The 15,642-nt window shown below is 32.2% G+C and overlaps 1 protein-coding gene across 1 annotated transcript; it reads left to right on the top strand.

Annotated features, from left to right (window-relative positions):
- The first annotated feature begins 5,412 nt into the window (after nucleotides 1-5,412).
- LOC111483513 (myosin heavy chain, fast skeletal muscle) lies at nucleotides 5,413-13,380 on the top strand. The gene is made up of 7 exons (XM_023129757.1): nucleotides 5,413-5,578; nucleotides 7,772-7,873; nucleotides 8,732-11,983; nucleotides 12,072-12,281; nucleotides 12,360-12,497; nucleotides 12,581-12,739; nucleotides 12,824-13,380. The coding sequence occupies exons 2-7, from the start codon at nucleotides 7,793-7,795 to the stop codon at nucleotides 13,082-13,084; spliced, it is 4,101 nt and encodes a 1,366-aa protein (XP_022985525.1). The 5' UTR covers nucleotides 5,413-5,578; nucleotides 7,772-7,792; the 3' UTR covers nucleotides 13,085-13,380.
- Nucleotides 13,381-15,642: the final 2,262 nt, after the last annotated feature.

Raw genomic sequence — 15,642 nt, 5'->3', positions numbered from 1 at the left:
TCATCCAAATCTCTGAATGATTTCTTCACATTCCCCCAATTTAAAAGCCATTAATTGGTTCAATAATTATAGGTCTAAAAAGTACCAAACATATGCCAAAACAAATAGAGATTGAAATCAGACATTCAAAGTAAAAGCATAGAAAGCATTAGCAGTCTGTATATGACTGCAAGACGAAAGCTAGGGCTCGAGATGACAGGAAAACAAAGAAGAAAGAATGGTACCTCTCGATGCTCTGATAAGCTTGCGGCGTAGAAGGCGATGGCTGCAGCTGCAACAATTCCCAGCACTGAATCCGCCATTGCTGCGATCCATCCCTTCCCCCTCCCTTTTCTTCCTCAAGAAATCTGTTATTGGAGATTCGATGCTTGATGTCAGGCGAAGTTTCTTCAAGAAGTGATGAAGAGGTTTATTAAATTCACATTTTTCTTTTACTTCAACCCTATTACGTATCTAAATTCTTTCAAATTAATTTATGATAAAGAAATCACTATAACTAAACCACTGTCGAGACAATCTTGTTGATCGAATATCTTTGTTTAAAATTTGAATCACTCTACAAGTAAGACTGATCATATTAAACTTAAATGATTCTAAACATGCAATCTAAACTATATAAAATTAATATCTCAAGACAATAACACTTGTTCGAGATTCAAATTGTTTCACGAATAAGATTGATCATGTCAAGGTTCAATGATTCTTAACATGCAATCTAAGCTATATAAGATTACAAAAAAACTCAATTATTGGCTAGACACGAATGTTCATCCTTTTATTAAAGTTTGACATGCAATCTAAACTATATAAGATTATAGAGAAATTTGGTTATATTTACCTTTATATATAGTCAACTATATAATAATCTTAATTATATTTTATAACTATAATCTTAAAAAAAATAAAAAATATTAAAACCTTTTAAAAATAAATAAAACCATAAATATCTTGAATCTTTTATTACATAAATAAAACTCCTCGATTCTCCAGTAACATGATTGTTTGGATTCATATCACATGTGCTGTAAAATAAATATCAAACCAATAAACCAATAATATTTTGAATAATAAATGTATTTTATTTAAAATAAATAAATAAAATAAAATAAAAAATTCTTGACAACCATTATTGAAAAGAGAACAAAACCAAAAAGGGAAGAGAGACACCAAAACATTTTGTTTGTTTTTGTGCCTATTAAAAGTTTTGGTAATATGATGAACATCCAAAATAAATAAATAAATAAATAAATAAAATATTTGCCAACAAATTTAAAAATATTTAATAATTATGCCTTCCCCAAGCTTTTGCATTCCTCCATGACCCACTCCTTCACTAGAAGGAAATTTGTTAAGTGGTGTGCCCCATCAAGCACTAAAGCCCCTATTCCATACTTTATAATTTAATTAAATTATAAAATTATTTTATTTTTATTTTAATTCTATTTAAATATTTTAGTTTGGATTTTTGTACAATTTTCATGTTTAGATTTAAATTCAATTTTTGTTTTTTATTTTTTTAACACCATTTTCAATTTCTTTTAAATTAATATCATAATGTTACGATTAATTCTATAAATCAATGAAAATTTCAATCAACGGTCAAATTTAAAAGTTCAAACAACTTGCTTCAAGTATTCATACCAAGTTGACTCTTCCTTCCACTTGGCATCTAGAAAATTTCCACGTGTCAACCTCCACTTGACCACGTCCACCGCATGCCGCACAACCCATTGGACCAGTTTCGTTAGACTGCCGACGTGGATACCCATTTGTACACACTGGCAGTCAACTGTCAAAGGCTGACTTTTCCCCCCCTTTTTAAATACATTATTATTATTCAGCACTGACCCACTACATTTTAGTATTTTTTTTTTTTTTTTTTTAATGTTGTTACCGTATTTTTAAAATATTACATTATGTTACAAATAAATATTAGAAAAATTAAAAGAGCTAACACAATGTACAATAATAAATCTATTTATTTTAAAAAATTTAAGAGTCGAAATAAAATATATGGGTCAAAATATAATAATAATTTTCAACGTCTTTGTTTTTTATATTTATTAATCTCTATAATTGATAATATTGTACCATTTTTGGCATGCACGTCTCACACATATTAATCTGGTTAATAATTGATGATTTATAGTACAAAGTATCCAAAAATAAACTTTTGTTCACAAAAATCTTATAAGAATTATTTGGATTAAGATTTGAGACATATAACTATATGATAGCGACATCTATTTTGTCTCGTATTAACTAAAGTTATATTTATATACCATGATTCTATAATTTAATTAAATATATAAATAATAAAATTAAATTTATTTAGTCGGCTAAATTTAAGTTTAATTTGATAATTATATTAAAAAAAAACTCAAAACAATATTTTTAATGAACTTAAAAATAAAAGTTACTAAAGTCGAGTAAAAACTCTTTGGAGGGTAGAATTGTAATAGTAAAATATTACAGAGATTCAAAAACATTTTTTATTTTTTATTTTTTATTTTTACTTTGGTGAAAATCGAGTCTTAAGCCCTTTTTACGTAAAATAATTTTCAAAGACGCCAAGATGGTATAAAAGAAATTGAAAAAGTAGCGTATTAATTTGACCTGATTTTCCATAAATACCCCTCCCAGCCTTTGTAATTGCTAATTATGACCAATTTGAAGTCAAACTTCCCAAGACATTCTTTAATCAAATTCCTTGAAAATTGAATTTCTTTTTTCTTTTCTTTTTATGTTATTTTTCTTTTAAAACAAAAATATTTATAAATATAGTACACGGACAATAAAATTAATATTCAATTTTGATTTTGAGACGAGTAAATTTTAGTATATAATAATTTAATCTATGTTTTTTAAAATCTATAACGATTTAGTCGTTATAGTAAAAAAAATAATAATAAATAAATAAATTTTGTATAGATAAATCAATAAATTAATTAGGTATAAATTATGTCTTTGTTTTTAATTCTTTAATTGTATTTAATTTTCTTCTCGTGTTAATGGTTTTATTCATACAGCTAATAAAAATAAATTTTATTTAGGTGACCAAGTCCCACCATTTTCCTTCTATTTATTATTATTTTATTCTTATTTTTTCTATATAATTTTTTAAGGAAAAATAAAGTTGTTAATTGTAGAAAGAGATGTTTGGGTGTGAGAAAACGTTACGTTATAAAAAATTGCTTACTTAATTGGATATCCACTAATTAATTATAAAAATGCCTAATTCATGTAAGGAAAATAAATAAATAAATAAATAAATAATACATATACATACATACATACATACATATATATGCACGAACGCAAAGACAGACACACTAACCTGTTTAGCTTGTTGGATGATGAAAGTTTTACACCGATTAATTTAAGAAATGATCATGAATTTATAATTAAGCAATACTCACTTCATTGGTATAAGACATTTTGGGGAAGCCTAAATCAAAACCAAGTTTATGCTGATTGTGGAGAGTTGTGTTTCTCTGACACAGCTAACATGGAAAAATCTTTTTCCGTTCACTTCAAATTGTTGAAGTCCAATAATCGAATAAATGGTAACGAGTTTTATTATATTTAAGTAACTTTTTACTCGTTCATTCTTTTTTTATTTTTTAGTTATTTATGAAAATTTACACATTCTATTAGATTTTAGAGTAATCCAAGTTAAGGTTATAAATTAAAAATTATTAAAAAAATTGAGGTTAAAGCTCGAAATTTGGATGAATTGACGGGGTTGTGAAAGCAATTTAGAAAATAACAGAGGGTTAAAAAAAATTGTGGTGGGGGGAAGAAATGTAATATAAATAAAGTAGAGGGGTGGGAATGTGAAAAGTGAGAAGAAATTGCAGAGGTCGATATCAGGGGGAAAGAAAGGACCGTGGCGTCATGTTAGCACGCATTACAATGGGCGGTTTGGTCGGTCCAATTTGCCTACGCTTCTGACCGCCAATTTGTGACCAAAAAGCCTATCCCTTTATTTTTTTCCTTTTAAAAAAGGAAAATATAAAAAAATGGAAACCAAAAAAAAAATAATTTTAAAATATATAAAATCGTAGAAAGAAATTGTGATGCTAGAGTAAATAAAAATTACATTTATGAATTTATGAACTTATACCATATTGTTCAAATTACAGTTACAAAATATTTAATTATATATTTATTTTCGGTAACTCAATCCTAAAAATTAATTTTTAAAGTTGTAACTAATTCAAATCAAATAGATAATATAGTCGTAGGAGTGATTATGTCCTTCTTGAAAACTAATAATTAAAAAATTAAATTTAAATAAAATATTTTACCAAAAAAAAAAAATCAATACTCCACGTGACATCTTTAGAAGTTTTCATCGTTGGAGCAAGAGACAAATGCTTACAAATCAAACCAAGACAATAAAGACCTTTGAGGATGTTACTCTAATTTATTTATTTATTATTATTATTATTATTATTTGCGTTTAATATATATATATATTCTTTTTTTTTTAATTGTTTAATAGATTTTAAGTGTTAATTTCTTTTTTTTTTTTTTTTTGTAATAATTCTATAAATTTGTTGTTTTGTATCTAATAAATGAATGATTTTTTTATTTAATACTTAAATCATTTTTTTTAATATATTTGATATTATTTTCAAATGCTTGAATCTATTTAACCACGGTAAATATGTGATTGATTTAATAGACAATAAATTAAAAATTAAAAATTTATTTCGCAATTTTTAATCTATTAAATTCAATATTCAACCTATGTGATACAATTTTAACCTATGATTATATATATATATATATATATATATTTTATCACCTGCATTTGATACATGTCCTTAAATGTTAGTTTAAAATGTTTTTTAAAATTCATACTATTATGTGAATGATTGACAAAAAAAAAATTAATTTAATTAAATTCATATTATTTTTTAAAAATTAATTTAATTGTTTGACGTGATATCAAATTGAATGGTTGACAAAAAAAAAAAAAAAAAAGTTTTAAAATGAAATTATTATGCATTTTTTGAAAAACTGATCTAATTTGTTCTCTAAATTTCTAAAATTAATTTAGCAAATTTTAATATTCATTAATTGAAAAATTACAAAATTTTATATAGTAAGGAGTGAGTCCAAAAAAACAACCAATTATTATTATTTTTTTAAATAAAAAGCATAGACGAAAGTAAATAAAGTGAGGGCTAAAAAGGTAATTTAAATAAAATACAAAATTAGGGGTGAGCTGTGGTACGGTTGTAATATAACTCGAATTTAGGGGTTAAAGGATGAAACATCCAACGCGGCTGCTCTAATCCTTTCTCTTTGCTGTTACGGACCCCACCTCCTGGGTCCCACATCGTTAATTTAAAACCTATATTAATATTTATATTAAACATATTATTAATAATTCAAGTCCATTCTAAAACTCATTCACAAAAAGACTCTCCCTCTCTCTCTCTCTCTCTCTCTCTCTCTCTCTCTCTCTCTCTCTCTGACCATCCTCCTTTATCAGCATCTCCTCCGCCGTCCCCCCATTTTTCACGGTGAATCGTATCGAAAACGCAACATCCGACCAAGATTTCAGGTAACTGGACTTCCTTCTCTCCTTCTCTCTCTCTCTTTTTATCGTTGGTTTCCTGTTTACGCGTTTCGTCTTGCTTGACTTCTCTGCTGGCTTTGCTACACTGTTAGTTTCTGCATCTGCTTCAATCTCCTCCGCTCGCTTCTCTTTTTTTACTTCTGTTTTTTTTTTTCTTTTTTCATTTGAAGATCGGTGAAGTTGTGTTGGATTTGAGTTTATTCTGTTATATTCTGTGCATCGATCTCCTTGTTGTGTAGTGGTGAATCGATTTATAGATGTTGAAAGGGCTTTCTGTCGATGTCTTCAGATTCTCTTTAATTCTCTGCTTGTTTTCTGATTTTTACTGCGATTTGATCTGATTCAATCTCGTTTTCAATACTGAAACTCGTGGTTTCTTCTGATCATTATGTGTTCCTGCTTCATTTCTCCTTGGATTCGGCTTTTCTGAATTTAGAATTTGGTATTATCGATGTGTTTAGTGACTGTTAAGTCAACTTTAGGATGAATTTCTGATCATTTGAGATTTCCTTTTTGCCTTTACTCTTCACCAAATAATCGATTCGATACCTTTAACCTAAGATTGGGATTTTTTCTCTGATTCATCGGTATGGAAAAATTCAGTGACATCAAGAGAATCATTCCTCCTAAACAGTTGAATTGATCTTTCAATTTCCATCTATTGTGAAATAAAATTCCACCTCCATTTTTAGATCTCTACAAGAATAAAAATCAAGAAAATTGAGTTCGTTTGCCCAATTTCGTCCCTCCAGCTTCTGTTTCGCTGCTTTTCACTGTGTGATTTACCACATAAAATTTTAGGTAGAAGCTAATACATAAGAATAATGTAAATTAAATATCTGACACATAGACACCTGGCATGGGTTAAAACCTCAACATGATGACGTGGATTACCTTGTCAGATAAATGTCAATTTCAATCCCCCCAGTATTCATTACTTAATTTTCTATCGAAATGTTTAATTAATTAATTAATTAAATTCTTCTAAAAAATGTAAATTAACTAAATTAAAGGGCTGGGAAAATTTTAAATATGTTTTACAGTCGGTAAATAAAGTAGTGGACTCCGTAAATAAATAAGATGCCGTTATGATATCATTTGACAAAACCCTTGCCTTTTTTCGGTCTCGAAGCTTGAAATGTCATGTAATTTCAAAAAGGAGAGAAGGACCAAGTCGTAATTTGGCGAGAGAACTATAAATAGAAAAATGGAAAAAATAGAGGAAAAAGGTGAGTGATTTGGACGGCTTTGATTGAGCTGTCCGAACAGAGGGAGAGACTAACGCGTTTGCTGATAGTGGTGTTGCTGTTGCCTATCGGAAACCAGCAATCGGCTATCTTCTATAAAACAAATGTTCATTTCCCACCGTCTGATCTCATCTGCTCCATATTTAGGCTGATTCCGGTTTCTGTGATTCTGAGGACAACGTTCCTTCGTTTGATTTGATGGCAAGTGGTAAATCCAATGGGTCCCATTCGCAACCAACGGTCCTGGCTTCTACTTTAATTGAAAGCTTGTTTAACACAAAAAATAATGCTCCTGGGGCCCACCAGTTTGGTTGGAAGTTGTTTTTGGTTTATAATTTATACTGCTCCAGAGAAATAAATAAATCATACAACTGTTAGCTGATAGGTTTTTTTTTTAGGCAATTGTAGTTTATAGTTCTTTCTTAGCTGTTGAATGGTTTTGAATCTTTTGAGAAAATTATTTCTAAAAAATATCTTTACGAAAAGAAAATATGACCCCTACTTTGTTGCTTTGCATTTATTAGCATTTAAACATTTTTTTTTACTCTCATCTTTGTTCCTAGCATGTATTGTTTCTTTCCTTTGAAGTGACAGAATAAATTCTTACAAAAATTTTATGAAATGGCATGATAAAATAATAGGCTATCTATATACGAACACACACATTAAAAAAATTATCATTTTTATTCCTCTGTAAAATTACAGTCTAAATTATAGAAAATATTTCTCAACTTTGTGTTTTGTTTAAAAAAATATGTTAAAATTTCAAAAGTCTTATTAATCTTTTAAACTTTAAGAAAAGATTAAAAAAAATACTCTTTACCATTTTTTTTGAAACGAACGGTTAATATACTAAACTTAAAAGAAAACAGAACTTTATGTGCGAACTAAAGTTGACCTTCCCTTTTTCCTGTCAAATTTGATATTATAGATAAAGCTGAATAGTACATCTATGGAAGTCGCACCTCAGAGTTCGGAAGTCCCAATTACAAAGGTGGCTGACGATTCTGGAAATGATGCCATTGGTGATAAGGTAAGGCATGCCAGTTCTCTTGAGTTATTCTAATAGCTTTCAGTGTGGTTTGAGCTTGATGACTGAAGCAGGATAAAGAATTTAGCAAGAATGGTTATCTGTGTGTGTAGGCATTTACATAACATGTTCACTTTCATGTTTTATTGAACAAAGGCTCGAGATTGGAATTTCCACCTCTTGATATCCATAGCGCCATTTAATTCATGTTTTTCATGCCTTTGTGATGGCTATCTGGAATCAATCACCGACACTTGAAGAATCTCTTTGCTTTTGGATAGATTATTATTATTATTATTATTATTATTTTGTCGACAAGTTTTCACTTTTCAGATACGTTTGCTAGCATAAAACTTTCCAAGTATTAAAAGAAATAAAGAAAATTGGCATTTATTGTAATTCGTGTCTCATATCTGCAGCATTCTGTTGCAGTTTTCCCAAACTAATCAAACACAAGCACATGCATGTGCATATAAACGTATTTGGAATAGAATTGCAATTTCGGGCATTTGCTAAGGTCGTGCATGCAATCTTTATTGGTTTCTTTTGTGATGAATCAGTTGACAAAGTGTATGTTATGTTGAAATGGTTTTTCTTTACCGTCTCTCGTAATTCTAGCATGGATGAAAATATTGCCTAATTCTGGCATGTTATGTGTACAAATTTCTTTGATTTTGTCTTTCCTTTCTATCAAAAGAACCTTTTATTGTTGTAGCATCATGAGCTTGGATTAGTACATATCTGAACTTGATGTAATGCAAACAATTAAGTAGGTCTACCAATGTCGTACAAAAATTACAATTACCAAAACTTAGAAGTTCTTGATTTAAAAAATACATGGTTTCTCAAATCTTATGACAGGTCACTAATGGGGATGTAACTCAAGTAGGAAAAGATATTAAGAGCGAAGAGGAGGACAATGCTCTGGGCGGTGAGTTCATAAAAGTAGAAAAGGAGCCTCTGGAGGCGAAGGATACTCATCCAGCCAAAACAGTATCCGCAGAGGAGGATAAACCAACTATTGTTGAAAGAAGTTCATGCAATTCAAGCAGAGAATTATTGGAGGCCCAAGAGAAGTCAAGAGATCTTGAGTTTGAAATTGAGAGATTAGCTGGAAGTTTGAAGCATTTAGAGTCAGAGAATTCAAGGCTACAGGATGAGGTATCAATCACGAAGGAGAAGCTCGAGGCAACTGAAAAGAAGTTTGAAGTGCTTGAACTCGATCACAAGAAATCGAAAGAGCAGATTGTTGAATCTGAAGATAAATATAGTTCGCAGCTCAACAGTTTGCAAGAGGCACTGCAAGCTCAAGAAGCGAAGAACAAGGAGTTGACAGCGGTGAAAGAAGCATTTGATAGTTTGACAAATGATTTTGAGAATTCCCGCAAGCAGATTCAAGAGTTGGAACAAAAACTGAAGATCTCTGGAGACGAAACTTTGAAATTTGAGGAGCTTCACAAACAAAGTGGCTCGAATGCTGAATCTGAGGCTAAAAAAGCATTAGAATTTGAGAGGCTTCTTGAATCAGAAAGACTGAGTGCAAAAGAAAGAGAAGATCAAATCTCTTCCCTACAAGAAAAAATCAAGGGCTTAAATGACGAGATTGCTGAAAGCCAAAAGGTAAAAGAAGAACTTAGAACTACAGCAACTGAGCTTTTTGCTGTCCAGGGAGATCTAGAGCTTTCAAAATCTCAAGTGCTAGACTTGGAGAAGAAACTTTCTACGAAGGAAGGTTTGGTTGAAGAACTAACTCAAGAACTGGACGCACGAAGAGCTTCAGAATCTAAGATCAAGGAAGATATCTCAGCCGTTGAAAGCCAGTTTGCTTCAGCTAAAGAGGATCTTCGTGTAAAGGTTTCTGAACTGGAAGAAATAAGATTGAAGCTTCAGGAAGAAAGTAACCAAAAAGAATCTGCTGAATCTGCTCTAAGAATTCTGGAAGCACAAATCTCTGATACCCAAAAGGAACTTTCAGCAGTTATCAAAGATAAAGAAGAGCTTGAAGTGAATGTAGCAGATCTCTCTAGCAATGCCAAACAAATGAAAGATTTATGCAACAGTCTAGAGGAAAAACTGAAGCTTTCTGATGAGAATTTTGGAAAAGCTGATTCTCTTTTATCTCAAGCTCTGTCCAACAATAAGGAGCTGGAACAGAAGTTGAGAAATTTAGAGGATCTCCATAATGAAACTGGAATTGTCGCTCAATCTGCCACTCAGAAGAATCGTGAACTTGAGGAAATTGTCCGATCTTCAACTGCCTTATCAGAAGATGCAAAATCGCAATTGAGAGAACTCGAGACTCGATTTATAGCAGCCGAACAAAAGAATGTGGAGCTTGAACAACAGCTAAATTTGTTACAATTGAAAAACGATGATGTCGAGAGGGAAGCGACTGAATTATCTGAGAAAATAAAAGAACTTAGTACAAAGTTGATCGAGATTGAGCAAGAAAAGCAGCAACTGAATGACCATAAGCAGGAATACCAGGATAAGGTACTGCAACTGGAATCTGCAATACAGCAGTCGACGTTGCAGCACGAGGAACTGGAGAAGGAGCTGAAAACCACAATCGGGAAATGTTCTGAATACGAGGAACGAGCTAACATGAATCACCACCGTAGCATTGAACTTGAAGAACTGATCCTGACATCTCATAACAAAATTGAAGTTGCAGATAAAAGGGCGAGTGAGTTGGAGTTGTTGCTTGAAACAGAAAAGTATAGAATTCAGGAGCTTGAAGAACAAATAAATACTTTAGAAAAGAAATGTGGGGAAGCTGAAGCAGAAACCAAGAAGAACTTTGACCAGGCATCTGTCTTGGCTTCTGAAATAAAGTCTTATGAAGAAAAAGTAGCAAGCCTTGAGACTAAATTGCATGTTGCCAACGTAAAGGAAAAGGAATTAAATGAATCTCTGGATATAGCAACAGAAGAGAAGAAAAAATTGGAAGATGCACTGAACTTATCTAGCAGTAGGCTAGCTGAATCAGAAAGTTTGGTCGAAGTTCTAAGGAACGATCTGAACGATACCCAAAAGAGACTCGAAAGTATAGAGAACGATCTCCAGGCTACTGGATTCAGAGAGACTGAGGTGCTGGGAAAGCTGAAATCTGCGGAGGAGAAACTCGAACACCAATTACGATCAATAGAGGAAACTACTGCAAGAAACACGGAACTTCAGTTGTTACATGACTCATTAGCCAAGGATTCAGAAACTAAAATGCTGGAAGCAGTAGCAAAGTTCACCAACAAAGAATCTGAGGCTAACTCTCTAGTGGAGAAAATTAATGTTCTTGAAGAACAAATAAAAGCTTATGAGGATCAGATATCTGAAACCAATGAAAGATCTGCAGCTTTAAAAGAAGAATTGGAACAGACTTTGACAAAATTGAGTTCTTTGGAGAGTACAAATGGTGAACTCAAAAAGTATAGTTTGGAAGTTGAAAATAAAGTTTCTCAGATTTCTTCCGAGAACGAACTCTTAGTCGATACAAACATTCAACTCAAAACAAAGCTTAATGAACTTCAGGAGTTATTGAGCTCTGCACTTTCTGAAAAGGAAACTTCTTATCAGCAGCTCGCTTCTCATAAGAGCTCTATTGCTGAATTAACCGAAAAGCACTCGAGAGCCATCGAGTTCCAGTCTGTAACCGAAGCTCGTCAAGTCGAGACAGATCAGAAATTGCAGGAAGCCATTCAAAAGTTCGATCAGAGAAATTCGGAGGCTGAGGAATTGAGTGGGAAACTAAAAATAGCAGAGAACGAGATAAAATTGTTTGAATCCAAGACTTTGGAAGCTTCTGCAGAAGCTGAATCTCACAAGATTCAGCTAGAAGAGAGTCTTTTGAAAGTAAAACAACTAGAAAGCATGGTAGAAGAGCTGCAAACCAAGAAAGTTGATGCTGAACAGGAGAGTGCAGGGCTAAATGAGGTTAGATTGAAGCTTACTCAAGAACTGGCCTTAATCGAATCGAATTTGAATGACCTCCAGAACAAGTTATCTGCCGCAAATGCTGAAAGGGATGAAACTACTGAACGACTCCAGGCTGCAGAGAAGACTGTAAATGAGTTGAAATCGCAGCTCTCTTCTGAAGAACAGAGGCTACAGTCTCAGGTTTGCAAAAAACTCTACCTTTCAACTAATTGGTGCGATTAAAATGCTATTATCGGACAGTTTAATGAATTCTTTTTCATGTTCATAGATCGCTTCAATTATGGAAGACAACGACGTCCTCAATGAAACATACCAGAAGACCAAAAACGAATTTCAGTTAGAAATATTAAAGCTGGAAGGAAAATTGAAAGAACAGAGCAAAGTAGAAGAATCATTAAGATCTGAAATTGAAAATCTCAAGGCAGAGATAGCAGAGAATAATGGTTTAAAAATACGCCAAAAGGAGCTTGAAGATGAGGTACATCAAAGTGAAGATTTCATCAATTTTCCCATTTGATAAAGATTTTGTTCTGAAACTTTAATGATTGTTTATTAGGTTGAAAGTGTCCGATCAGCCGCTGCAGGAAAAGAGACAGAATTGATTTCCAAATTGGAAGATTATGGACTAAAAATCCAAGATAGAGATCAACTAAATGCACAAGTTGTACAACTAAAGGCGGAGATCGCTGAACAGGTTAGTCACCATGCCATCTCTTTTTACTCTGAAAATGAAGTCTATAACATCATGGTGTTACAATCAAGTGTTGTCTTCAACAGAAAGAGAAAGATTCTCAAAAAGAGATCGAACGAGAGGATTCGGTTAAGCAGTCTCTTGAAGATTTGGAAGCGAAGGGCAAAGAAATTATTGCTCTAGAAACACAAATCAAGGACCTCCAGCAGAAATTGCTCCTGGCTGAAGCTAAGCCCGTAGAGAAGGTTTGTGTAAACCTATGAATTATGGGTCTCGACATAAAGAATGCAGCCATTCATGCTTATTAGTTGAACTATCTTATCTTGCAGGCTGATGGAGGCAGCAGCATGGCGGAGCCGAAGGAGGGAGTAGAAATCAAATCCCGAGACATTGGATTAACCTTTTCTACTCCAACAAAAAGGAAGCACAAGAAGAACAAAGAGGCATCATCGCCATCTACACCATCTTCATCTTCTGCCGAAACACACACCCAAATTGCTGAGGTTTCTCCAATCTCTTCCTTGAAGTTGGTTTTGGCGGTAGCTCTGATCTCTGTTATAGTTGGTATATATCTGGGGAAAAGGTATTAAATATTCGTGGTTTTCGATTTTTTTTTTCAATCTTTTTCTTTGAAGCCTTTAAAGTTGGTTTTTTTATTTTTATTTTTTCAAATTTCTTTTGAGATTTAAGGGTTTTCTAGTCGGTTTGGGAATTCGATTTTTATTTTCCATCCCCAGCCAGCATGGGAAAGCAAATACCATTGATGATACCTTTAGTTTTGGAAGTGTGTATTTAAGTTGTATCGGTCAAAAGTTGGAGATGTATGTATTTTCTTTGTAATGCGCGTATTTCACAAGTCATTACTAGTGGAACCACTTGGTTTTTATCCTCTCTCTTTTAGTTTAAGCAACTTAACTAGGCTTCCTAATCATGAGGCGTCAAACTCTTCATGAATGTTAAGGCTGTTTAATTTTTTTTAACTAAAAAGTGTTTTATAAAAAGCTTAATAAATTGTAAGTTTAACTCTGTTCAAAGTTGTGTTAATGATTTGATAACTTTAAAAAAGTCAAATCTTTTTTTTAATATTTTTTTTGCTTTCTTTTTTCTTGTCCAAATGAATATTAAAAATTTACCACTTGTAAAAATAAAAAATTTAAATTTAAATAAATTCTCTCTCCTCTCCACATGCATTTTTATGACATATATATGTAGGTTTTTACCCAATATTTGGGAATCCTTTTCTTGAACCCATACGTGTTTCTGTTGGTCTTAGTGTAACGGGTTTGTCTTCGTCCCACTTCAATTTGTCTAGATGTGATCCAAGTGGGTTCAAGTGCTTAAATAGCGTATCTACCAAAGTATATACGATTGCCTAGATAAGATATTCCTTTCCTTTCATTCTTCCTCTAGGGTGTTTCTTCCTCTAGGGTGTTTACAATAAGATATTCCTTTCCTTTCATTCTTCCTCTGTTTATAAAATCTGGTTCTTTTCGAGTTATAGTTGATGGTTATTTCTCAATTCCATCTCTATTATAGAACCGAACATGAGAAATTCTTCTCATCCAGCTCCGCGAATATGGAACTTGTTATCCATCCCTCTAATTTTGCACTATTTTCTAACAAATAAAATGATAACTCTCTTACTTATACAATTGTGGACAATTTTAGCGAGTAAATATAAGGATAATTTAATAAAAATATTTCTAAACTTTTGTAGTTCCTCTTAAAAATATTCTTAAAACTTCCAAAAAAAATATACATACAGTTAATTTTGGTTCAAAAAATATCCTAAAAACAACCCAAAGAATGAGACAAACCACCTAATCAACTCAACTAAATCGCCTCACTGGTTATATTCAGTTTAAAAAATATAGCATCAATGATGCAAGCCAAGGCAAATGATACACAACCAAAATAGCAAAGGAACATTAGCAATCAATCTGTAATGGACAAACAGAAAATTAACCAGAAGATGAGCTCAGACAACTTAATACATAAGTTGAAATCATCATATGCATGGTTGCAATCAAATTATAACCCAATTTGCTACCAATTAGATATTCAATGATATGAAGGGAAGATCTCAAGGTGGTGTTAATAAATCTTAACAATGAGCATTGAATATGAACAAGTGCTCAAGGAGAGATAGGTGGGATTCATCTAATAACAACACAACCAATATCTGTACATCTAACATGTTCAAAATCAAAACTAATAAATTATACCATACTTTCAATTGATAGTCAGAGAATACAAAGGAAGGAAAGACGGTTTATTTTTCACCACTCGGAACCGAGATCACTTTTCAACAATTTTTGAATCATTCAAATCAAACTGAGGTAGAGTTAAAATTCAACTTCCAAGTTCCCAACAATCCAAAGTTGCTTCAACAAAACAATATTAGTAGTATAATTTCCAAGTTCCATCAACCAAAGAAGAGCATATACAAGCATCACGAAACGAAGCTCAACTATAATTAAACAGATAGGCCAGCAAGTAAGCATCACGAAACAAAGCTCAACTATAATTTTGAACAGATAGGCCAGCAAGTAAGCACAACGAAACGAAGCTCAACTATAATTAAACAGATAGGCCAGCAAGTAAGCACAACGAAACGAAGCTCAACTATAATTAAACAGATAGGCCAGCAAGTAAGCACAACGAAACAAAGCTCAACTATAATTAAACAGATAGGCCAGCAAGTAAGCATCAGAAACGGCCTATCTCATCGCATAAAGAGCGACCACCAAAATCATATACATAGAAAAGCAATCAAAAAAAGTTGATTCAACCAGTTTGACCAATAATCATCGGCTGTTAAAATAGTTTTATCCAAGGGATCAGGAAGATTACAAAAGAGGTGCATTCTTAAGCATTGGTTTTTTGTTATGCTTAAATCAATAATCTCAGAAACAACCTAATATACCCCTAAAAATGTTCTTGAAATACAATACAATGTTCATTGAAGAACTTACGCGTAAATATTACCATCATCAAACATCCTAAAATAGCCATACGAATATGCGCAGCTATGCAAGGGCTTCAGCCATTAATTATAAGTTCAACAGATGGAAATGTAATTTCTAGATCGTCTCAAGCTGACTAAGAACACTAATTGTTAACAACAACTTCTACGGTTTATCTCCAG

This window comes from Cucurbita maxima, unplaced genomic scaffold, assembly GCF_002738345.1.
Source record: "Cucurbita maxima cultivar Rimu unplaced genomic scaffold, Cmax_1.0 Cma_Scf00008, whole genome shotgun sequence".
Lineage (NCBI taxonomy): Eukaryota > Viridiplantae > Streptophyta > Magnoliopsida > Cucurbitales > Cucurbitaceae > Cucurbita > Cucurbita maxima.
The sequence above is the reverse complement of the archived record's forward strand: the minus strand, read 5'-3'. Positions and strand labels throughout refer to the sequence as shown.

Excerpts from the sequence above, each read along its gene's own strand:
- LOC111483513 (XM_023129757.1), top strand. The coding sequence starts at position 7,793 with ATGGAAGTCGCACCTCAGAGTTCGGAAGTCCCAATTACAAAGGTGGCT. Across the intron at positions 12,498-12,580 it reads AGGCGGAGATCGCTGAACAG|AAAGAGAAAGATTCTCAAAA; the intron begins GTTAGTCACCAT and ends TGTCTTCAACAG. Across the intron at positions 12,740-12,823 it reads AAGCTAAGCCCGTAGAGAAG|GCTGATGGAGGCAGCAGCAT; the intron begins GTTTGTGTAAAC and ends CTTATCTTGCAG.